General features: G+C 45.9%; 1 protein-coding gene across 1 annotated transcript; it reads right to left on the reverse strand.

Annotated features, from left to right (window-relative positions):
* Positions 1-3,893: 3,893 nt before the first annotated feature.
* On the reverse strand, positions 3,894-25,545 carry LOC144762329 (uncharacterized). Its single transcript, XM_078647491.1, has 3 exons — positions 24,507-25,545; positions 23,204-24,147; positions 3,894-3,899 (listed from the first exon to the last, which is right to left on the reverse strand). Exons 1-3 carry the CDS (start codon positions 24,589-24,591, stop codon positions 3,894-3,896), a joined length of 1,035 nt encoding a protein of 344 aa, XP_078503617.1. The 5' UTR covers positions 24,592-25,545.
* Between the last annotated feature and the right edge of the window lie 482 nt (positions 25,546-26,027).

Here is a 26,027-nt window from a genome sequence, read left to right on the forward strand (position 1 = left end):
AGGAAACATGTAAATAATTCTGTTTCTGCTTTCCTCAGAGAATATAACATGGGTTCTATATACAACAACAACCTGTGTTTCAACATGGAAGGCATCTATCGGAGAGATGGTGTTCATTTCACGGATGAGGGAAATAGAATTTTCCTCTGTAACATGAGACTCTGCATCGGAACTTACTTATAAGTGCAGAAAAAACTCAATTAACACAAGGGCTCTTTTAAGAGCCACCTTAGATCTAAACACTCAAACTTGTAATTTATCTCCATCTTTCTTTATGTTTTTTGATCGCCGTGCGCGACCGGGTGCGCGCACCACGTTACTTATTTGCAAAAAAAAGCTACTTTTAGACTTTTGTCATCCTTAATAAACCCCTCAAGAAACCTACGAAATCAAACACTCTCCACCCTGCTCCCTTTCCATTCTCACCACTATAGTATTGCACAGTCTTGTAAATAGGGGTGCGCGACCGAGTGCGCGCACCCCGCAACTTTTTTCTCCCAAAAAAATGGTCTTTTCGCGTTCAGGGTCCATACTGCACCCCCCTAGAAAACCTAGCCAGCCAGACAATCTCTACCTTCTCCCCTTTCCATATACTAACCCTTTGTTCTGTACAATATATTCACTCGCACTAACAAAATGGAGGACAACACTTCCTGATTTCCTCAGAATCGAATGTTGACAGACGTTAAACAGCAAATCACAATGCCGCTCGCGCACACCCGCATAGGTGCGCGCACTCGTGCTCGCTTACAGATATATAACTGATTTCAACTTCAATTTTCTCAGCAACTACTGAACGGATTTACACTATTTAAACAAAAGCGTGATCTGCGACCCACACTCTACCTTTCTACCAAATTTCTTATAAATCCATTCAGCCGTTCGAGCTGTAGCCGTGTCTAAACGTCCTATGGAAAATAACATGGGAAAAACACGTTTTGGGACCCCCCTTTTATCTCAGCCCCCACTTCACCAATCCCCCCAAAACTTTCACAGAATGAGCGCAGCGGACCGAGCCATCTTATTCCCAATAGAATGTTACGGATTTCCTATGGAAACTAGGTCCTAACTATAACTACCTACTGGCGACCGCCAGTAGGTAATATATATATATATAAATATATAAATATATATATATATATATATATATATATATATATATATATATATATATATATTTCAAAACAAAACCCTTTCCGGCATAGAGTGACGCATAAATTATGCAAAAAATAAGGAGAGAACTCTGGGTAGGTCTCAGTTTAAGTGGAAAGCAGCTCCTGTTAGAGCACTCTCAACACCAGCGACACTCTAGATCTGCTCACCTCAAATGTCTGTTTTTCTATCAAAGTTTTTAAGCATAGGATTAGACAGTGCTATCCATGCCGAGATAGAAAATGACAAAGTCTTTCGCCATTTAAACAGCAAAGTCTTTAAGCATAGGACCAGTACAGTGCAGTCCTTGCCGAGCTGTCAAATAACAAAAGCTTTTGTTATTTGACAGCTCGGCAAGGACTGCACTGTACTGGTCCTATGCTTAAAGACTTTGCTGTTTAAATGGCGAAAGACTTTGTCATTTTCTATCTCGGCATGGATAGCACTGTCTAATCCTATGCTTAAAAACTTTGATAGAAAAACAGACATTTGAGGTGAGCAGATCTAGAGTGTCGCTGGTGTTGAGAGTGCTCTAACAGGAGCTGCTTTCCACTTAAACTGAGACCTACCCAGAGTTCTCTCCTTCTTTTTTGCATATATATATATATATATATATATATATATATATATATATATATATATATATATTTATATATATATATATATATATTTATATATATATACTGGTGGTCACCAGTGGGCAGTTATAGTTAGGACAATGGTTCCATAAGAAATGTATTTGTTGGTTTGCTAATAACTTTGGCACCGTTTCACGAATCTTCATGAAATGCAGCAATAAAAGCCTCAACTACCTCAGCTCCTTCCTGGAAAGTTTTGGGGTGATCCATCAAGTTGGGGTTGAGAAAAAGGGATGGTCTAAAAATGCATGCAATACTGCATACAAAATTTAAAAGCGATACTGGAAAAATGGCTCAACTGAGTTATTCCAAATTTGGCAGAAAACTAGATCTTGGTCAAGAAAGCGTGCTTTTTATGATATGGTGTAATCAGTTCAAGATTATTGTATATGTCTCACCATGGAGTATCCAAGGACCCGACTGATCAAGAGGTAAGATCTGCTTTCCTGCTACAACATCAACAGCGAAGTTGTGACAGCCATTTTAGGACTTGTGGACTCAGTCCCCTGTCCTAAAAAAAGGTAAAAAAAATATAAAGGGAGTATCATATTATTATAGGGAAGGGAATGTACAGCCCCCCATTCCTAGGCCATTACACGGGCCCGTGGTGCCCTATTCCCCGGGGCCTAAGCATGTTAAACTTGCCATCAGTACCTCAGTGCCACCCGGGACACCCACAGCAATGAGAGAGCATGGGACCATGGGGGTGCATGGTGGGCCCCCCCAGCTCCATCGGTTCCTATGCTTGCACTCATCCTGTGTGTGGTGGGAACAACTGCATTTGTTTGCTCCTGCCCAGGGGGTGCAGATTTCCCTCCTGTTTCCATGGGCAGGAGAAAAACTGTGTGCCCTACCTGGGAGAGTGCAGGTAGGGAGCTGAATTTTCCCCTGCCTGTGCTCTCCCAGAGAAGGTACAAGTCTGTGTCCTGGGGGATGGGGATCCCTGGGCATTACTGTCATTGGGCTCTGGGGAATGGAGTGCCCAAGGCCATTACAAGGCTGGGGGGCCCATGCATTTTCCCCAATCAAAAAAACATTGGGCCTTTGGGATGAGGTTTTTGGGGCCTTCAAAATGCTCACATAGGCGGCACATGCCCCCTTCCCAAAACAAAAATATATCAGCCCCGGTTGATGGAGTGCCAGGGGCCTTCAACTGCCAAGTGGAGGGGGCCTGCACATCCCCTGCCATTAGAAAGATATGGTGTCCCCAGAAGCTTCATAGTGCTAGGGAGTGGTTGCACATCACCCTCCTCAAATATAAAAAGATATCTATTAAAGCGCAGGAATGTACATAATCATTTATATATATTTTTTTTTACTACGGAGTTTTATATAGTGCGAACTTGACCCAGTATCGGTTATCAGAGCGCTTTACATAGCACCAGTTGCGTTACATGAGGACACATTCATCATATTTGTTAGGCACGGGGAGATTAAGTGATTTGCCCTGAATCACAGGATATTCAGTGTCATTGCCGAGACTCGAATCTGGTTCCCAGATTCGAGGTCGACTGCTCCAGCCTTTAGGCCAACTCCTCTCCCAACTTGAGATGTACAGGAAGATTGCAAGCATTCATACAAGAAATGTTGGCAAAATAATGATAGAGTAAGCAAAAGAATACTAGAAAACAGTGCAAATAATTGAGGGAATTAGAGAATAATGGCAAATGCAGAGATGGTGCAAGAGAGGCACAGATGTGTTAATGAGATCTGGTTAGAAGTAGGGGTGGGATGAGTGTATAGTGATTGTAAACATGTGTGACACAGTGGATCTGTGATCGCCTGCGTGCAAGAGATTGCTCAGATAGGGGCCTGCAAGAGTAGGCAAGAAAATAATTTCTGAGGAATCTCGGTATGGGGTAGAAGGAGCAGGGCTGCGGTAGGGGTACAAGTAAGAACATCCTATGGAGGTAAAGTGTCTCGCTTGTAAAGGAGCTCAAATTGGGCAGTACACACATCCCACTCCAATAATAGTGGACATCTGCAGACTCCTCAAGCTTCTCTGTGCCATAGGGCTGTGTTTTCAGATTCAGCCAATGAGACAGCCGAGTGATGCCATCTGGCCACCATAACAGGTATTGCAACATAAGGCTAGCAACAGAGCTATGTCTAGGAAACAGGGAAACGAGAAAAAGCTTTGTGGCATTTAGAGCGTTTATTTAGTCCCATTGCACATAACACCCTGATATGAAAGTTGGGGAGGCCAAACAGTTGGGTCAGCTGTGTCATTATGGTTGTCCAGAAATGAGTCAGTCCTGTACAGTCCCAAAGGGTATGGCACAGATCCTCAGCTTCATATCTGCACCTTGGACAAGAGGTAATCATCGCCATTAAGTATTTTTTTTAACTTTTCTTGGGGTTACTATGCCAGGTGCAGAATGTAAAACCTGATAAGTCTGAACTTGGCATTTCTAGTTAGGGTGGTTGGGACAGCCAGGGAGCAATCCCATTCAGCATTATGGAGTTCCCTACTGAGTTCCATTTCCACTTCTTTGCAGTGGGTCTCCAGCAGGAACAACTTATGCCTGGTAAGTGCTTTAGCCAGCAATTTGGTCAGGTGGTGGCCAGTGGCCATGGTTTGTATTGACTGTAGGACTTTTCTGGATGAGGCTAATTAGCTGTGATGTGCCAGGTTTGATGCAGGGTGTGAATCGGTGTGTTTTAGGTCAAAAACTGGTCCCTATGGATTTCATATTGGTCAGTGAGTTCCTCAAAGGATAATAGACGGTGTTCTCCATAGAGGTCCCCTACTATTTCTCGGCAAGGGCATGCCAGTGGACAAGCTGGTCATTGCTTCTGGCCTCCACATGCAGTGCATCCATAAAAGAAGGACTGCCAGCACAGAGAGCCACAATGCACTGCAGAAACATAGGTGGGCAGTTCATAAAAGCTGAGGCAACAGAAAAGCGGAGCAACACACCAGGGAGAAGGGTTGGAGTACTTTGGATAGAAGCCATAGTTGCTGGTCTGTGACAGTATCTTCTAGCCAGGTACCTGAGGCCCAGCTGCAAAGACACTGAAGTTCAGAGGCAAGGAAATAGTGTTCAAAGTTAGGTATGGCCAACCCACCTGTCACTGTGGGTCAAAAAAGTTTGGACAATGCCAGGGGCAACGGCCTGAGGCATGATGGAGAATGACACTTAGCCTTGACCTACTATGCCCTAAGCCCCATGACCAGCATTTATCCTACCTCCAGAAATGGCCCAATCACCAATCTTGGTAGCCCCCAGATCAGAGAACTCTCTGGAGCTGCAGCAGTGGAGCACGGGACCCCAGCTGGGGCTGTTTCGGTGGACTTCAGCATACGAAGACGGTGAGCAGCCGCTCCCAAGATTACAACCGTGGCAGCTTTTTTCAACCTGACCACGTAGTGGTGTGTGTCCAGAACAGCCTTGAAAATTGCTGGATCGGTTCTGCCACTGTTGACCCAAGACATGGCTGCCCATGCCCAGAGGCTTCAGGAGGTTGGGTGGAGCTGTGGTAGAGAGGCGGCAGGGCCCGGTGTGGTAAGACGGATGGTGCCTGGTAGCGGGAGGTGTTGTTGTATGACCCTGGCAACACTGAGCTACCAGTGAGGAGATGGACTGTGGCAGCCTGCTAGCACTCAGGCCGGGCCAGTTATTCCCCAGCAGCTTTGGCTTGACCCTGCATAGATGCATGGTAGCTCTAGCAGTATCAATGGACCACTTGAGGGCCATCCTCTAGATGAGGTGAGTAGCCAGGTGTGAGGTTGGTGACGATTGGGGGCTGGCGGTAGTGAGGACCCCTTTGTCTCGATTGCTCCTGTGGGCCTCATCTCCACCACTGCCCCCTGTAATTCAGTGAGAGCATTTTTAGATGGAGCTTCGCTTTGGGCCAACAGTGTGATTAGTTCCAGCAAGCACCAGTAGGGATAAAATTGCAGCCCAGTACAGCAACCAAGTGTTATAGGTCTAAGACAGAGGAAAACCTTTTCTGCATGAACTGAGATACAAGTTGTCCTGAGATACTGATTTGTAACAGGCCTGGTCTATAGTGAGAGTAGCATTGAGAAAGAGCTGACTTGGGATGCCCCTGTCTCCTGTTATTTCTGACTCAGTCAAGGCCTCTTTACTGATAATGGAGGGAAGTGCCCTGAGATAATACGCTTGCAAAGGATGAAGTGTACCCAAGGCAAAGATGCAGAGGAACCCAGGCATGAGGTGGTAGACTTGCCTGATGAAATTAGTCTTTGGTCTTAGCTGCCATTCACAATACCAAAGCTGAACTTGAGGCCCAGATTGATGTGGTTACCCTGGATCTTGTTATACTTGGCATCGACCATAGGAAACAAGCAGATAGAGTTTCTGACCAGGAGTCTAGTATGGCAGTAATGAAACCAACGGTGGTGTAAATGCAGTTAAGGGTCCAGAAGCGTTTCTTGCAGGTAAGCTGATTGATACAGAGGGTAGATCCAGACACAATAATGTACACATAGTAAGCTTACCTGAATGGATGGAGGGACAGTGCGCTGAACTGCACATGGAGCAATGACTGTCAGACACAGTGATGGAAGGGAAGATCTTCAAGCTTATTATGGTGAAAAGAGTGCATTGTATTCCTGGCAAGTCACTGCCACCTGGCTTCCCATCAAGAGTTATGGTAGTGAGAGTGCTTAACTTTAGGGATCGAGACTGTATTTGGCCGGTATCAAGCACACATGGTCCCAGGAAAGTCGAGGGAGAAACTATAAACATATACCTGAACTATACCACAAAAGTCTAAAGACTGAGAGAATCCTTTATGGAAATTAAAAGACACCTGCCGAAACTGTTTATTACATCTGCTCTTTTTTATCCTGCGAGACTTCAGATAGCGGATTAAAATACCCCACACTTTTTTGGTAACGGTTCAGAAGTCTGGCAATGGCTGGAACTGCAACTTTTGAAATCTCCCAAAGATGTGAAGAGGATCGTATGAATTACAGCAATGAAGGGAGAGACGCTGTTCCTGCGGCAAGGCTGAGATCTCCCTGATGGCTGTCAAGGCTGCTCCTTCCAGGGCAAAAGGTGTGAGTGTTGGTGGAGAGCCAATAGAAATTTTCTTGAGCATCTTGATTGTGTGTAAGCAGGAGATGGACATTGTGTTCACTTGGCAGGTCATGCTGAGCTGGCTGTCGATTACTAATCTGAGGTTCCTTGTGTGGTTTGCCACCAGGGGTGCACCATCAGGTATTGTACCAGAATGAGATGCTTTTGTCAAAGATTACTACTTACATCTTTGTCCGTGTTGCGCTCGAGTTATTTAGTAACCATCTGGTGATTTCTGTCATGCAGATGAAGAAATTTGGTCCAGATGTTTGGCATCTTGTCGGAGAAGGATAGTATGAGCTGGGTCTCATCAGCATAGGATATGATGTTGATTCTAGATTTCAGCAACAACCGTTTACCATTGCCTATGGTGATAAAAAAATACATAAGTAGCTCTTCAATTATTTAAGACATCAGTCTGCCCAGAACTGTGGCATAGACCTGCCATCAATTAGCACTTCTAGCACTCACTTTATGTGATATGTCTCATTTCCTGCTTGCTCATATTGGCATGGGAACTACTGTGATGGTGATCCCCATTTTGATGTGAACACAGCTAAACCGGGCACAATGTGCACACTCAGTAAATATCAAACATCTTGAGGCTGAAAGTTACTGAATGTGCATTTGCTCCTTTGAGTCCCTGATTACAAGTTACGGCTGACATTTGGATGCCTCTTGTTTGCATAGGGATCAGAATTATGAGTTATGTAATTATTTTTAAACCCCCACTGCTTCACTGATAGATTCCAGAAAGTCACACCTGCTGTGAGAAATGGGGTTAGAGGTTGGCAGAGTTGCGCAATAACCATGATCTTTGTCATAATAAGGCACAAGCCGACCGGAATTTAACTTGTGCTCAACCCTCTGGTAGCTTGGCCCAGAGCAGTCAGGCATAGTTTAGAGGAAATGTGTAAAGGGTTTGTTCAACATGTCAAACAGTAAGATAGCGAAAATGCCACACAAAAAGGATCCCACACCATGTTGAAAAATAGAACTATCTTTTATTAATAAAACAAGATCAGAATCCAGCATCATTGTCGAGACTGCCCTTGAAGAGGAATGCTGGGGGCTGCACTGTAGATGCATCATGCAATAGTGCCTCCAAAGGCTTTGTGGGATGCGGGGCGATGCAGGACTTTGTGATGGGTCCAATCCACTTAGCAGCGCAACTACGTAGCTACTGCTCAAGGTTGAGCTTATCAGAGGAGATGTATCAGTTCTGCTGGATCCACAGAGACTGGAAGACATTTTAAGCCCACTTCCAAGTGTCTAGGAGTGGGGTGCCACTACTTGGCAGGGTAAACTCACAGATGGCAGAGTCCAGGTGCTCATAAAGGTTGTTGGAAGACTGTTATGTCCCTGAGTATTCAAATCAGGAGGCCAGCCAACTAGCCCTTGGAGTGACTGGGTTTAAGAGATGAAGGTCCACTCCTTCTAACCCAGGCAATAGGGGTGTAGCAAACAGGTCAGCACAGCAGAGCAGCAGTCCAGCAGACCGGCAATCCTGGTAGCAGCACTTCAGTCCTTGATCCTGGTAGGGCATCCACAGTTCTAAAAGTGTACTGAAGTGGCAGTCTGTGAAGTACAGTATTTATACACTGTTATGCCTTTGAAATGGGGAAAAGCTTCTAGAGGTTTGCTTTGAAGTGAACAGGTCCCCTGCCTCCCTGGTCCATGCTGCAGACTATCTATAGGGGGTATGCAGCGCTTTCTGTGGACACAGGACAAAGAGTATTCAAGTGTAAGTGGGGTTGGGCACAGCTCCTCCCTTCCATTCTGCCAGTGATTGCCCATCCATACACACCCAAGCTCCCCATTGTGTGTGGCTGTCTAGGTTGAATACATAAAGCTCAACGGTCACCCACACCCAATCATGTGACCCAGACACAGACTGCAGGCACCAAATTTCTAAGGCAAGAACATGTCAACTTTCTAAAAGCTTCCATCCATGACGCCATAAAGATAATTTGCCATATGGAAATTTTTTAAGGATTCACAGCAATTGCACACAGAAAGAGGATTATTTCAATCCTGCCATAATTGTGTCATTGAAATGAAAGGAAAAAGGGTATTGTCACAAGCTTGTCAAAAATGAATTGAAGTGAGCTTGGCACACTCCTCGAGAACATCTGCTAGAGAAGAGAGAAAGAAACTGCTAAGAATGCTTATATGTGTCGCTACATTATGTCCTCAAACTAATCTCTTCAATAGAATCATACAAAAATGGTATCTGTTATCAAAACTGGTTAGTACATTTGAGCAGCCACTATTTGCACTAAAAAAGAACGCAGGTATTGGTAAATATTTTATGCGTGCATGTACTCTCCCAACATCAATTAAAAGTAATTTGAGACAACACTGGAAACTACCTCCCCTCCGAAGGCACCACAAATGTAGGTCATGCATGGCATGCAACCAAGCAATCAAAGGTTCAGAGTTTGTACTGGATGACATCAAATGGAAACACACATGGTTGTCAAACTGTAACACCAAAAATGCAGTTTATGGTATAGTTTGTGCATGTCAGAAACTTTACATTGGAAAATCTAGCCAGGAAATTCGCCAGCAGATTTTTAACATAAGTTAAGAATTCTCCGGAAAGTAGTTTCAGCTCCGTTGGTGAACAATTTCAATGAAAGAAACCACAATGAACATGATTTCAAATGGACCGTTCTGTTGGTTATTCAGCCGGACTCTAGAGGTGGTGATTTGGATAGAAGTTTAAACTAAAGGGAGGTGTATTTGATTTTATGATTCAACACAGCATTCAGCGGATTAAATGAGATGTCAGGATATCAAAATTAGTGAGTCCAGACAATGGGACAAATGTAATTCACAATACATATTTTATTAATCTTTTATGATTTTTTTGTATGATTTTTTGAGGAAAATGTAAGTTTGAATTTAACTGAGACTTCCATTTTGAAACGTCTTAAAATCATAATGAACTACAAAAACCAAGCTATCATGCTGCCAGGGAGCAAGCTGTAAGTGAAAACCTCCAGGTTTAATCCCCAACCACGGAAAGTGATTATTGCAATATAAGGGCAAAACAGCTTAATGGAACTTGAAAAAAACAGTTGCGTTTTGAAGCTGACATGCAACTGTTGTTCACCCACTGTTAACTCAGCTGGGATACAAACGCTCATGGAACAATTGCTTGATTGAATAAAGTAAGTCTCTCTACTGCAAAAAAACAGCCAATAACTGAGGGGCATATTACCAACAACTAGCGATAATTTTTGTCTCTAACTTGTTTAGAGACAAAAATTATCGCCGCAAATGGGCGATTTGTATCGCAGATAAACCTTGCTATTAGCAAGGTTTATCGCAAATGCGATAAAAAACGGCCGCAATGCATGAATATCGCTGAAAAGTCAGCGATATTCATGCATTATCGAGCAAATGCTCTTAGCCATGTTATCCACCTCCCATTGGATAACATGGCTAAGAACTGCTCAGGGCAGGTGTTAGCTTTTGGAGATATTCGCGCTTAGCGCGAATATCTCCAAAAGTTGGTAATAGGAGATAGCGATGTTAGCGACTGTTTCCAGTCGCTAACATCTTGGCACGCCCACTTTGCATGTCATTAGTGATAAATATCACTGACATGCAAAGTGGGGCCCATGATGGTCGCTATCTCCTATTAGCTGTCGCTAACTGGTGTTAGCGACAGCTTGGTAATAGGGAGATAATTTTATCTCCGCTTTCTTGGCTTTTAAAGCCAAAAAAGCGGAGATAAAACCCCTTGCTAATATGCCCCTGAGATCTTAAAACCATGCAGAACATGCAAACCTATGATTAAAATACCATTTCTTGTCCCCTTTCTCCTCCTTATAATTAATGCTGCAATGAAAATATTGATACCAATGCACAATAGAATAAGTAAGTCATTTCTCAATTTCCCAGATAATGGACAGCCACTGCAATTTAAACCAAAACCCCTATTTAGATCAGAATCTAATCAGGTGGTACTATTTTCTGTTTTTTTTCTATAAAAGCCTAATAAACAGGCCAACAACAAAAAAGCTGGACACAATAAAAATAAGGTAAAAACAAATAAGAGTGGACAAATTGAATTCAAATATCACACAAGATTAATGTGATATTAATAGTTTTGTTTCAATGTTTAATTTATTCACAGCCCTTTCCAGTTCTCCGTCCAAAGGGTACCCCAAACCCACTACGTTCAAAATGTGTCGACATTATGCATTAGGGAGTTCGTTGAACTAGCCTTCTTGTGGAGATATCCCTCAAACATTGGGGTCTCTCTAGTTCAATAAATGATTTGCTACAACTTCTGTTATTGCTTGATATTTTAAGGCCATGGGGAATTGACAATATATGCTACTATTTATGTTTTGTGAACTGGTGAATTTAAAAGTATCACAATTACTATTGAGTTGTTCTGAATTTTTGGTTTGGTAGATATATAAATTTAATTTGGTACAAGATAAAATGTAAAGTGAGATTAATAAGTATATCAGACACTAATTGAAGTGTATGCCATTTGTGTATATGGTATGTAAAGTATCCTAAAAAAATGACAAAGATTAATTGTGAAAAAACTATGTGATCATGCTAATTAAAATTGTTAATCATGTAATCAGTTTTTGTGCTTGAAATTGTTTCAGACATGGTACATTCTTCGAGTGTTTAACTTTCTAAAAGTGCCAGAATTGTAATCTAAAATACAACCATAAGTTAGGATTTTAAATTGTGATTCCGGAGACACCAAACATGAAGGCGTTACTTGTTACTATTTGAAGATTACCCTTATAAAAGGTAATGAGGTCATTCCAATGTTATTCTATGGGCGAGGTAGGCCGTGCAGTAGTGAAAAATGAATTTAAGAGTTTTTCACCACAAGGGCAGGTAAAACATAAAAGTACATGTCCTACTTTTTTAAATACATTGCACCCTGCCCTCTTGGCTGTTCAGGGCCTACTCTAGGGGTGACCTATATGTTTTTGAAGAAAGGTTTGGGCCTGGTAAAATGATGACTTTGCCATGTTCGAATGAGTAGTTTAGAACTGCACACACAGTCTGTGCAAGGGTTAGACTGAGACATGTTTAAAGTGCTACTTAACTGGTTGGCAGAGCCAGTGCTGCAGGCTCACTGGTAGCATTTAATTTACAGGCCCTGGGCACATGTATTGCCGTTTTAGTAGGGATTTAGAGTAAATTAAATATAAGCCAACGTAACCATGTTTTATGTTTTAGGTTGTAAAGTGCGGAGAGGCCTAAGGCCAGCAAAAACAAAGTCAGTTATAACAGGATGTCTGAAGGGAAAAAGTTAGGGGAAATACACGCCAATGATGTCAGGTCTAATACCTGCTGATATATATTGAGGAAAAATGGACTGGAAAAAAGGCAAACCATGTAGAATTTGGTGTGTTGAAAACTGATTTTGCATGTGATGCCTCATTTCATATTTGAAAACTCAGAATATGAGGTTTTACCACACGTGGTAACTACCTTACCCTAGTGTAATGATATTTACCATGCGTAGTAAATACTCAATCATATACTGTCCAACTTGTAATCAGGGCTTAAGTATGTGGAATTTGTGTACTGTGGTAATAGGGATCCTAGCATCTTTAGGCCAGATTCATTAGGACTTCACACTGGTGCAGTATCACAAAAAGTTAAACAAATCAGTGCAAAGTCTTGAATTGGGATGAACTTTCCAAATCAAATCTTGATTTGTACTAGAAAGAAGAACTAAATTAACATAAAGTAGCACTTTGCACTACTTTGCGTTTCCATGCAACCACCCATGGTTTCTGATTCAAAGTCATATCTGTTAAATATAGTAGACAGGCCGGTATGCCAAAAGTTTACATCTCTTGGAGGCAGGTGCAATATTTGAGAAATGTTTTCTTTTCTCAAAAAATGTATAACTTTGCCTTTGTGCTCTAATGAACAGCACACATGCAAGATAAGGTTTGAACTATGTCTAAGCATAGTATGTAATGCAAATCGTATGCCAGACATCACACACATACGATTGCTGAAAGTGCAAAGCTGTTGATGGTTAGGGGATGGCAGCAGCAGGGCAACATCTTAGATAGAATGCCTGAGGTGTGCATTATTGTCTCAAATGCTAAACTAATTTGAGGTTATTGGGGCATATTACCAACGATTGTTATCGCTAACGATGCTTAGCAACGAATTTTTTAACGCTAAGCATCGCCGGAAATTATCGCAGAGATAACTTGCTATTAGCAAGGTTTATCTCAGAAGTGATAAAAATCCTCGCGCTAACTGCCAAATGAGAGAATATCGCTGGAAAACCAACGATAATCTCTCGAAGTTTGGCGTTAGCTTGATGATAGGGGCTCACAAACTTAGCCATGAAATCCACCTTCCATAGGATATCATGGCTAAGTCAGGAAAATACCAGGGGGCATATTACCAAGGGTCTTATCGCTGCTTTAGCGGGAATTTTTCCCGCTAAAGCGGCGATAATTTAATCGCCCTATTACCTAGCTGTCGCTAACACCAGTTAGCGACAGCTAGTAGGAGATAGCGAGCTTCTGGGGGCCCACTTTGCATGTCAGCGATATATATCGCTAATGACATGCCAAGTGGGCGTGCCAAGATGTTAGCGACTGGAAACAGTCGCTAACATCGCTAACTCTTATTACCAACTTTTGGAAATAATCGCGCTAAGCGCGATTATCTCCAAAAGCTAACGCCTGACCAGAGCAGTTCTTAGCCATGTTATCCAATGGCAGGTGGATAACATGGCTAAGAGCATTTGCTCAGTAATGCATGAATATCGCTGACTTTTCAGCGATATTCATGCATTTCGGCCGATTTTTATCGCTTAGGAGACAAACCTTGATAATAGCATGGCTCCTAAGCGATAAAAATAGGCGAAGCATGGCGATATGTATATATAGCCGCTAACCAAGCTTAGCGATATTTTTCGTTAATGCATGGTAATATACCCCCAGGTGTAAAAAAAGCAGTGCTAACCTCGGTTAGCGCTGCTTTTTTTATCACTAACATTTCTCCTATTATTTTTCTCTGGAACGCCCCCTTTGCATCTCATTAGAGATGCAAGGGGAAGCGTAGAGAAAAAGGGTGCTAACATGCGAATTTGCGTGTTAGCACCCTGTTGCTGATAGGGATATAATTTTATCTCCGCTTTCTTGGCTTTTAAAGCCAAAAAAGCGGAGATAAATCCCTTGATATTATGCCCCATTATTTTTAATAGCTGCATCGGTTTGAGTTGGTACTTGTCTTCATAACCGAGGCTAAAAAACGTTTGTAATTGAGGTTGTAAAACTATATCAGCAAAATAAAGATAGGGAACACTACCTAATTGATTGTTTGATTAATCAGTCAAACACTTTAAATCTCTGAGTCAATGCCTATTTAAAATGTCATTAATTTGGCATATTCTTGTGTTTTCCAGTATAATTAGGTTAAAATGTACCAATGGGTAAAATCCTATTGCATGTATTTCTGATTTATTATGAATTAATCGGAAACAATAAAGGTAGTTCAGATGCATCAAATTTGACATTTAGTGGGCTGGGAAATAAAAAAGATTTACGCAGCGCGGAGGGTGGATTATGTCAGCCTCATCACATGAGGATTATATTTAGAGCACACATGCTTGGGTTACATTTTCATTAAATATTGATACGAGAGATCAACTGCTTCCTCGGCAGAAAGTCCATAGAGGATAATTCAACTAAGAGGTCTCAGTCTCTCCCTATCATCCTCTTTCATCATGAATGGGCACACTTAAAAACACTAGGGGCCTCATTTATGAAAAGTGACGCATTGCTCCGTGAAAACAGCGATGCGTCACTTTTCATTGCGCCCTCCTTGCGACACCAATGATGCATCATATTTACAGTATGACGCATCATGTCGCAAGGAGTTACAGATACGTCAGTATTTCTGACGTATCTGTAGGCGCAAAAATGACGCATTGCTGGAGTGTGTCACAAAAGTGACGCAACTCCAGCAATGCATCCTTTCACATGGGGCAAGCCCCATGTGAAAGGGCTTGCATCAGTCTTACGCCTGCTGTGAGGCAGGCGCAAGATTTTGACGCAACGGCGTCCTAGAAGTGACGCAGTGAAATCTCATAGATTTCACTGCGTCACTTCTACAAGGCTTTTTGTGGGGGAATGCCCCCCCTGCATACATTATACCTGACGCAGGTATAATGTGGCGCAGGGGTTTACAAAGTGACGCATCTCCTTAGATGCGTCACTTTGTAAATAGTGCGCAACAGCAGGCATGTTTTACGCCGCCGATGCGTCACAAAAAGTGACGCAACAGCAGCGCAAAACTGACGCAAGGCCTTGTAAATGAGGTCCTCGGAAACCAAGAGTAAATTTTTAAGATTTATTAAAATCTAAATCCTATCCTAGTTCACACAATATGAATAGTAACTGCAAGAAATTGGGTTAGTGAGAGGGGTGAGAGTCTTTGACAGGGTGAACCACAAAATAAACTTGTACTTAACCATCTGGTAGCTTGGCACAAAGCAGTGAGGCTTAATTTAGAGGCAATGTGTAAAGTATTTATGCAGCACTCAGATATTAATAAAGTGAAAACACAACACAAGACAAATCCTTAAGCAATTTAGAAAAAAACTTTTACAAATAAAATGACACCAACACAACAAAAATGAAATCAGTAGAACTGGAGTTATGAATTTGTAAACTTTCAGGTGACAATTGTGAGACCCAGTTATCATGTCACATTGGACTATGTCAAAGGCACAGGTTCAGGCCAACCCCGATGGAACATGGGTTGGATACAGGAACCAACTTTATCCTGTTAAAGAGTTTTCCTTACCACAGTCCAAGTCCATGTGAGGAGCAGCAGCTTGACCTTGGCATTGGAAAGAATCACAAAGTAGTAATTGTTAGTACAAAGAGCAGGTTGCCGCTGGAGGCTTGCATTGGCAGAGACGTGGGCAGACACAGTTGGTGCAACGAGTTGGTCGCATCTGAACCTTTCTTCATTATTGATGAAAAGAGTCCAGTTGCATACTGCATATATCACATGCACATGAATAGGGCATATAGCTCCTATGTCTGTCTTTTGAAGTCCCAATTGGGAACCATCAGGTAGCATAATATGACATATATAAAAAATAAATAAATAAATAACTACCATAAGACTTGGAAAACTTTATTCCAACCTTTTTGAGTTATACCAATTCTAATTGATGATGTTTTTCCCCAAACAGCCTTCAGAGCATACTAAACCCCACTTATGGGCAGGTAATGTGTATAGTGGAAAAGTAACACATAACAGCCTGTAGTGTGGGGTTTTTCCCCCACTTGAGTACCATCTGTGATATTGATAAAACTATATATCCCAGAATACGGCTTTAAATAAGTGATTCAAGTTCTAGTGCTAAAGATATTGGACTATGGCAATTCCCTTTCATCTTCAGAACATTATTCTCTGATGAGCCATAGAAAAAAATGTGAATGTCTGTTTTTTCATCACTTCCTCTCATCATTAGGGACTGTATTAGTGCTACGTATTTTCAATTCAGCTTAGAGTAGACTTTGTAATCATGACAGCTATTTAACCACATCAATTTGCATTGTCCATAAGATCCTTGATATTATATATCTCATTTTCTTTCTGGTTATGTATCCTTAGTATCCATACCGTTCACTCGTGTCACAGTCAACATGTTTTTATTCTGTTATCTTATACGTAATAAACTATGGTTTTTATATTTGACTTAAAGACATCCTTGAAATTGTACCATAATTCTGTTAACTTGCCGGGTGTCACACTTTCTGTCATCTACTGTCTCTAGTGTGTTCTATAGAAAACTGCTGCTAAACAAATTAATAAACTGATGGCTGCTTCTTAAAATGTTAGCTAATACATTGTTATGCCCTGCCAGTGAAAAATGTGTAAACTAATAGAACTATAATTTTTAAATCTCCTGTTGAGTGAAAATGGATAGGTATCTTTTTAGGTCTGGTTGAATGGCACAGCTGTGTGAAACATGTGGATTTAACAAATACATAAAGTATGGTTTACCTCCACTCAAAGTGGAATGCCCTCTCACCACATGCTACTGGCTGTTTGGTGTATCTTTCCACCTCTTTTATCACAGAGTTAGAATAGGCCCATTTAGAAACACCATAATTTTACATGCTCATGTTTCCTAAGTTGCCTTCTTTCTTACACAGTGACCTTTGGCATACATTTGCTTACATGTCTGTGACGGATAATATTTTTTGAAACTGCATTGCTTACATTTCCACTTTGAAGGCACGACACTTTGAACATCCTGTGCAAGGAATGAAGTCCATTTGTCCAAATGTTGCATATTTTTGTCCGGTGGGTGACAAAGCTAGCACACTAGAATAAACAATAGGGGCCTGACTGGGGATTGGGAATTGCAGCATGGGTTTTGTTAACATATACACAGCATTGCTTCCTTGTTGAAGGGAGAGGAGCAATGTGTTGACACCGGGAAGTTGCTGCATGACAGAATTCCAGCTCAGCTGATTCCTGTTTACCCATGCGAATAGGGATGTCCAGCTTTCCACCACAATGGGTACCCTGATGACACTTACCCACAGGTAATGTGGAGTTAGACCACCTGACAAGGATTTGGCAGATCTCCGCCCGTAGGGAAACTAAGGGGCCGATTAGGATTGCGGTGAATCCGCATCCTCTGGGCCGGCGGAAGCCACCGCCGGCCCGGAGGATGCGGATTCACCGGTGTGATGCCAACAAAGACCCCCCCGCCAGATTAGGATGGCTGGGGGGTCATCGGCGGACGGGAAGACTGTCCGCTGCTTTTCCGCCGCGGTCGCCTTCTGGCCGTGGCGGAAAAGCTCTAATATAGTGGCGGTGTCTATCAGACACCGCCAGCCATATTAGGATGGGGCAGAAAACATGCTTTTCCGCCGTAGAAAAGCATATGGTCTTTGGTGTTTGGGGGCCCTTTGCAGGCCCCCAGGGTGTCGGGGGTGGGGGTGCACATGGGGGGTACCTATGGTACCCCCCAGTATTTACATGCACAAAGCGTCAGGCACCGCGCGGTGCCTGCCGCTTTGTGCATGTAAATGCAAAGCATGCATTTTTAACCTTGCGGCGGGTGCTGCTTCAAGCTGCACCCGCCACAAGGTTAAAAATACGGGATGTGACCGCCAGGGTGGAGGTCACATCCTAATTGCACCGGAGGGACCGCCGCTGCCCCTGCGGATGGTCCCTCCACCTCGGGGGTGGCGAACGGTCGCAGGTCCGTCCACCATCCTAATAGGCCCCTAGGTTAGGGAGCGCTATGTTGGAGTACTCTATCATACAGTACTTATATGCCAGCATGTATTCACTGATGTAGCACAATGGTGTAATAGTTAATCTTTTTCACTATTCTCATAATGCTAATTCTGCAATTCTGTTTCATTCTACTGATTATCACAGCACACGTATTTTACACAAGAATCACAATACTTCAAGAAATATTGAAACACCTTGTTGAGTATTACTTGTGCATTTCTTTGGGTATCCATAACAAACAAAATGGTTCTAGATCTGTTACCACTATTTGTTGGCATGTTCTGAGGTTACACACACATTTGTTACCCTGTAAGGTTAGGAGTGCAGATGGTGCACTGTGAGCTAGCGGGGATAGAGGCTAACATATCCAGTGGGTGTGCACGCACTCAGTCTGGCACAAACCTGATGTGAATGTTGTCCAACAAAAGGACAGTTTCACCAGAGAGGTACAAGCCATGCAACATTATGATGTACTTGAATTGCAGTGCAAGAGAGACTATTTGGACTACTTTTGAAAAAGGGTTCCCCACTAAAATTAAAACATTCAGTATGTTAGAAAAATGCTTACTTTAAGAATGTAGTTAATAAATATGTAATTGCACTCTAATATTTGTGTTACTTCTTTTAAGAAAAATATTACTATCACACAAACGCACCTCTTACAGTATATCAAAACAAAATAAGCGATTTCTTTAAAATAACACTTTATGAGCATTATTTTCCGTTTACATACATATTCACAATGCATTTGTTCCTGGACGTGGTGTGTCGGGCCAAAGGCCCTCCTATAGGTCTCACAAGTGACTGACTGGTCGCAATAGTCATGCACCATATTCACTGCACATTGAGGGTTACTGGAGCACCTCATGGAGCTTTGTGGCACTTAGGGGCTCATTAGGATGGCGGACGGAAGAGCCACCGCGGCCCTGTAGTAGGCGGAAAAAGCCTTTTCCGTGTCCGCCTGCCGCGGATACTCCGTCCGCCATATCAGGATAGGAAAACGTGTCAAATTCCCGTCCGCGACGGGAAAGCACGCTCCGCCGCCGAACTACACACGAGAGCGTGGCGGACGGAACACATCCGGAGGCCACGCCGTACGGACTGACGTCGAAGACCGTCCTCCAAATCAAGATGGCGGAAAATACACATAAAACCGCAGCGGAAAAACAACCTGTCTGAACACGGCGGAATCCCCACTGCGAAGACAGGTGACATAGCAGAGATACCCACCGCAAGCTGACCAACACCATGGACCCAGCGCTACACGCTTTCCCGATGCTCTTCGCGATCCACCACGTCCTAGTCATGGCCCACCACGGACGACGACGCAGGTAAGGCACAAACCATTGGCTGTCTGCAGGGGAATACCAGTAAGGGACGTGACGTAGGGAGGGGGAGTGTCATGTTACCGAAACCACTGATGAGAAGCATATACAAATACACATTAGTAGTACGCAAGCAGGAATGACAACGACAGACCACGAGACCTGATAGACTACCTTTATTGTACAAAATAGGGGTAAAATCACAGTGTATGCGTGAGCATGGGCAAAGTGGGCACCACAGCAGCTACATCATTGGCAGTCAACGAGAGGGCAGAATGCAGTATCAGAGCATCAACAGGGCATTGTGCAGTACAGAGCAGGTACATCAGAGGCAGTAAACGAGAGGGCAGAATGCAGTATCAGAGCATCAACAGGGCATTGTGCAGTACAGAGCAGGTACATCATTGGCAGTCAACGAGAGGGCAGAATGCAGTATCAGAGCATCAACAGGGCATTGTGCAGTACAGAGCAGGTACATCAGAGGCAGTAAACGAGAGGGCAGAATGCAGTATCAGAGCATCAACAGGGCATTGTGCAGTACAGAGCAGGTACATCATTGGCAGTCAACGAGAGGGCAGAATGCAGTATCAGAGCATCAACAGGGCAATGTGCAGTACAGAGCAGCTACATCATTGGCAGTCAACGAGAGGGCAGAATGCAGTATCAGAGCATCAACAGGGCATTGTGCAGTACAGAGCAGCTACATCAGAGGCAGTAAACGAGAGGGCAGAATGCAGTATCAGAGCATCAACAGGGCATTGTGCAGTACAGAGCAGCTACATCATTGGCAGTCAACGAGAGGGCAGAATGCAGTATCAGAGCATCAACAGGGCATTGTGCTGTACAGAGCAGGTACATCATTGGCAGCACATGAGAGGGGCTAAGTGCATCAACAGTCCATTGCACAGAACAGGTCCATCACAGGCAGCACATGAGAGGGGCTAAGTGCATCAACAGTCCATTGCACAGAACAGGTCCAGAGGCAGCACATGAGAGGGGCTAAGTGCATCAACAGTCCATTGCACAGAACAGGTCCATCACAGGCAGCACATGAGAGGGGCTAAGTGCATCAACAGTCCATTGCACAGAACAGGTCCATCACAGGCAGCACATGAGAGGGGCTAAGTGCATCAACAGTCCATTGCACAGAACAGGTCCAGAGGCAGCACATGAGAGGGGCTAAGTGCATCAACAGTCCATTGCACAGAACAGGTCCAGAGGCAGCACATGAGAGGGGCTAAGTGCATCAACAGTCCATTGCACAGAACAGGTCCATCACAGGCAGCACATGAGAGGGGCTAAGTGCATCAACAGTCCATTGCACAGAACAGGTCCATCACAGGCAGCACATGAGAGGGGCTAAGTGCATCAACAGTCCATTGCACAGAACAGGTCCAGAGGCAGCACATGAGAGGGGCTAAGTGCATCAACAGTCCATTGCACAGAACAGGTCCAGAGGCAGCACATGAGAGGGGCTAAGTGCATCAACAGTCCATTGCACAGAACAGGTCCATCACAGGCAGCACATGAGAGGGGCTAAGTGCATCAACAGTCCATTGCACAGAACAGGTCCAGAGGCAGCACATGAGAGGGGCAGAATGCAGTATCAGAGCATCAACAGGGCAATGTGCAGTACAGAACAGGTACATCAGAGGCAGTAAACGAGAGGGCAGAATGCAGTATCAGAGCATCAACAGGGCAATGTGCAGTACAGAACAGGTACATCAGAGGCAGTAAACGAGAGGGCAGAATGCAGTATCAGAGCATCAACAGGGCAATGTGCAGTACAGAACAGGTACATCAGAGGCAGTAAACGAGAGGGCAGAATGCAGTATCAGAGCATCAACAGGGCATTGTGCAGTACAGAGCAGGTACATCATTGGCAGTCAACGAGAGGGCAGAATGCAGTATCAGAGCATCAACAGGGCAATGTGCAGTACAGAACAGGTACATCAGAGGCAGCACAACTACGTGTCCCTACCAAACCGTCACAGGGACCACAAGAGTGCCACGCAGTTCTCAATGGACACACCATGTGAACTAACATTTGAGTGAAGTGTACAGCACCTCACATCACAGAATCAGGGGGACTGCGTGAACTACCTGCCTCGGACACACTGGCAGCACCAGCAACAGGAGTGTGAGACACAGACACAGCCCGAGTGACACACACATGGGCCACGGACCCAGACACACCGGCAGCACCAGCAACAGGAGTGTGAGACACAGCCACAGCCCGAGTGACACACACATGGGCCACGGACCCAGACACACTGGCAGCACCAGCAACAGGAGTGTGAGACACAGCCACAGCCCGAGTGACACACACATGGGCCACGGACCCAGACACACTGGCAGCACCAGCAACAGGAGTGTGAGACACAGCCACAGCCCGAGTGACACACACATGGGCCACGGACCCAGACACACTGGCAGCACCAGCAACAGGAGTGTGAGACACAGCCACAGATGTAGTCACTGACACGTGAGCCACTGACCCAGACAGACTGCCAGCACCAGAAACAGGAGTGTGCAACACAGCCACAGATCTCCTAACTGACACGTGAGCCATAGACCCACATACCCTGCCAGGATCTGCAACAGGAGAGGGCACAACTGACACTGTGCCACCATCTGATACACGAGAGTCAACTGCACCAGCGCCACTGGGACAACTGAAATGATGAGCCACAGGGCTGTATGGGCCAGGAGGCAGGGTGGGCCTGGGAGCTGGGGATAGCTCACCTAGAGCCAAATCGGGGTTGGCAGGTGTCAATGGTGTGTGTCTGCGTTTCTTAGGGTGGTGTGAGTGCACCCTGGACAGGACAGGACTGCCAAGTGGTGGGGACTCCAAAGAATCACCACCCAGCATAGGTGGAGCAACTGCTGCGGGGGATCTGGTTTCGGGGGACGTGCTGGAGCCTGCTTGTCGTTTGCTCTGTGCCTGCCGCCTGGACTCGGAATGATGTGTAATGGGGGATGCAACAACAGGGGACACCCTCCTCTGCTTCTGACTGGCCTGGATGGGAGTGGAGGTATGGGGGGACTCCGCCGCGGAGACATCAGTGTTACGTTTAGTAGAAAACATCAGCCTCAGTGCAGCCAGGGGTGAAGTATGCCTGTCCTTGATAGCGCCATTGTCCATGCCAGAGGCCTTGTCCGTAGGATGTGCCTTATCCTTAGGTGGAGTGTTGTCTCTGGATGTAGCCTGTGCCCTGCTCGCCGCCCTGTTCCTGCCAGCAGACTTGTCGTCTGTGGTGCACCTGTCTCCAGCAGACACCTGCTGTCTGTGTGTGTCCCTGTCCTTGGGAGAGTCCCTTACCTCTGCTGTGGGCCTGCTCTTGGGAGTCCCCCTGCTCTTAGTAGGTGCCTTAGTCTTCTCACTGTCCTTGGGAGAGTCCCTTACCTCTGCTGTGGGCCTGCTCTTGGGAGTCTCCCTGCTCTTAGTAGGTGCCTTAGTCTTCTCACTGTCCTTGGGAGTGTCCCTTACCTCTGCTGTGGGCCTGCTCTTGGGAGTCTCCCTGCTCTTAGTAGGTGCCTTAGTCTTCTCACTGTCCTTGGGAGTGTCCCTTACCTCTGCTGTGGGCCTGCTCTTGGGAGTCTCCCTGCTCTTAGTAGGTGCCTTAGTCTTCTCACTGTCCTTGGGAGTGTCCCTTACCTCTGCTGTGGGCCTGCTCTTGGGAGTCTCCCTGCTCTTAGTAGGTGCCTTAGTCTTCTCACTGTCCTTGGGAGTGTCCCTTACCTCTGCTGTGGGCCTGCTCTTGGGAGTCTCCCTGCTCTTAGTAGGTGCCTTTGTCTTCTGACTGGCCTTGTCCAAGGAACAGTCCATGGACATGTGACTATCCCTTGCCTTGGGAGTACCTTTCGTGTTGAATGGCTGTGTAGCTCCGGAAGGCATGTCCCCCAACAACACTTGTGGATCCTGTGTGTGTACTCCAGTGCATCTGACGTCGTCTACGTGAACAGATTTAGCTGATCTAGGGGATGGGGTCTGTGCCCTGCGTGCCCTGACGTGCTGTCTGACGCTGCTTCTAGTGCAATAAGCTGTATTTGAGTCCTGCTCAGAATAATCACTACCCCCTGAGACATCCAGCGGTGTAGATGGTGAAACACAAGTAGCACCCTGTTCGTTCGACTGTACTATTGCAGACGACACACTGCTTGCCAATGACTGCACTGTCCTGTGTAGACCTGCAAGATCGCCATGCATCCCTTCCATGAATGCCACCACCTGCCCCAACTTCCTATCATGGTCCTGGAAAGCATTTGTCATATTGGTCTGCCCCACACACAGCTGTCTGAGCAGATCAACGGCCTCAGCACACAGTGCATTTTGGCTCACCGTGGCAGGGGCAGCGGTGCCTGCACCGAACGCCACTCTGCTCCCCCTACTCCTCCGGCCACGAACAGTACATGGTGCAGTTGGCGGAAGTGTGGGCCCTGTGTGCTGTCTTACGACAGAAGGTGGTGAGTGCCCACTCCCAGTCTGTGACAACAGTGCAGGCTCACCCAGAGTGTCCGACGAGGAGGACGATGGCGTCTCCACATGCGAGTCCTCAGGGACGGTCCTGTCCCCCTCTCCGGCGCTGGCCTCCTCCGTGTCAGTCTGCGTGTGTGCGAAGTCTGAGCCGGACTCATTTCCTCGGCTACTCTCCACCGTCTGTGGCTGAGTGTCCTCTGTCAAAGCTGAAATGCACAGAAAAGATGTGTGAGTCATGGGCACACTCACGTACAGAAGGAACAGGATAGCCAAATCACATAGCAGACAAAGGTTTAGGAGCCCTCATCCTGCACATGGCCCACCCCTACCAGTCATCCTCACATTTTCTGCCATGGGGCCATGGACCACTAGGGGATGTGCTTTTACACTCAACTACTAAGCAAGTGGCGTGTCAACATGGCGGACCTGGATGTCAAATGAGTACCGCCCAATGGGACCAAAAAGGCATCACAGGCATACATACGCAACACGGAACTCAATAGTGTGTCTGTGCACCAATACATGCATAGCACTCACAGGTTTCCTACACAGACAGTATGCTCACCGCTAGTTTGCTGTCGATCGGCACTCAGACGTTCGGCCAGTTCAGGATGCGTCACTGCAATGATACGTTGCATGAGAGGGGTCATGGAGCGTCGGGCCAGACGGGGCGTCCTTGGAATCAGGCCCAGTGTTACTTCCGCTACATTCTTGCTCAGCCTGGAAATGTCGTCCCAGCGTTTGTGGCAGTGTGTATGTCGTCTGTTGCACACCCCCAATGCCCGTACTTCCCTTGCTATGCTCCTCCACAGGTCCTTGCGAAGGTGCAGCTTGACCTACCATGATGGGAGACAAAAGGGTGTAAGTCAGTGGACAGGTGGCCTGTCACACACATAGGGGCAAGACGTTACTGTCAGCAGCCATGCACAATCAGGAACATATGTCTAGCCCACACTACACAGCTAAGATAGAAATAGGCCTGATCATTTGGCCCCCTCATGCACACCAACATGTCCCACACTGCACTTACCACCCGTCCCGGTGCGCCGTAGAGGCGTCCATAGTTGCGGAGTACACCGTCCACGAGGACATCAAGCTCCGCGGCGGTGAAGGGTCGAGACCGGATCTCTTTGCCTGACGACATGGCAAGATCACGGAGTATGGCACTAGAGCAGCAGTCGGTGGTCAGCTCAGCAGCAGCAGCAGGTCGAGGTGATGGTCACAGGCAGCAGTCGGTGGTCAGCTCAGCAGCAGCAGCAGGTCGAGGTGATGGTCACAGGCAGCAGTCGGTGGTCAGCTCAGCAGCAGCAGCAGGTCGAGGTGATGGTCACAGGCAGCAATGGTCCCCAGGGTAGAAAGTTTCATTTTGGCCAACACACATATATAGGGCCCTCAGCACGTGTCAGTGGCATACGTCGCCAGCAATTGGTCAGCCCTGGAAGCGTGATCGTGAAATGGCCCAATGACTGGCCCTGTTGTTGCGGTGCACAGCTTCCTCTACTTGCGATTGGCCGTATGCGGCCAGCGTCCCTCTTCCCATTGGCTGCATGTGCAGGGACCGTCACGGGCACACATCGGCAACCGCACGTGCAAGCCTCACGGAAGGAAGCTTCAGTTGCAACAATGTTGTATCACTGGCGCCTCCATGGCGGTGCACGTACACAGCGGGGGAGGTGCAGGCCTATACACCCTGTAGATGTACTCAATGGACATGCCAGTTCATGACCCCCCTTACAGTCACCTTGCATCATCCACCGTACACCGGCCGGAGCGGCCGGCCCATGAACAACCGCCGTGCCAGGCCCTGCCCAGGACCGCCGTGCCGGCCATGGCAACAACCGCCATTGCACGGACCGCCAGGGAACGGCGGTAGTGGAAGGGCCGTGCAATGGCGGTTGTTGCCATGGCCGGCACGGCGGTCCTGGGCAGGGCCTGGCACGGCGGTAGTGGAAGGGCCGTGCAATGGCGGTTGTTGCCATGGCCGGCACGGCGGTCCTGGGCAGGGCCTGGCACGGCGGTAGTGGAAGGGCCGTGCAATGGCGGTTGTTGCCATGGCCGGCACGGCGGTCCTGGGCAGGGCCTGGCA

This window comes from Lissotriton helveticus, chromosome 6 (assembly GCF_964261635.1).
Source record: "Lissotriton helveticus chromosome 6, aLisHel1.1, whole genome shotgun sequence".
NCBI lineage: Eukaryota > Metazoa > Chordata > Amphibia > Caudata > Salamandridae > Lissotriton > Lissotriton helveticus.

Bases quoted from the DNA above. Each gene is read 5' to 3' on its own strand.
- LOC144762329 (XM_078647491.1), bottom strand. From the start codon at position 24,591: ATGACCCCTCTCATGCAACGTATCATTGCAGTGACGCATCCTGAACTG. The intron at 24,148-24,506 runs GTGAGCATACTG...TGTGCATTTCAG, and splicing joins CGATCGACAGCAAACTAGCG to CTTTGACAGAGGACACTCAG.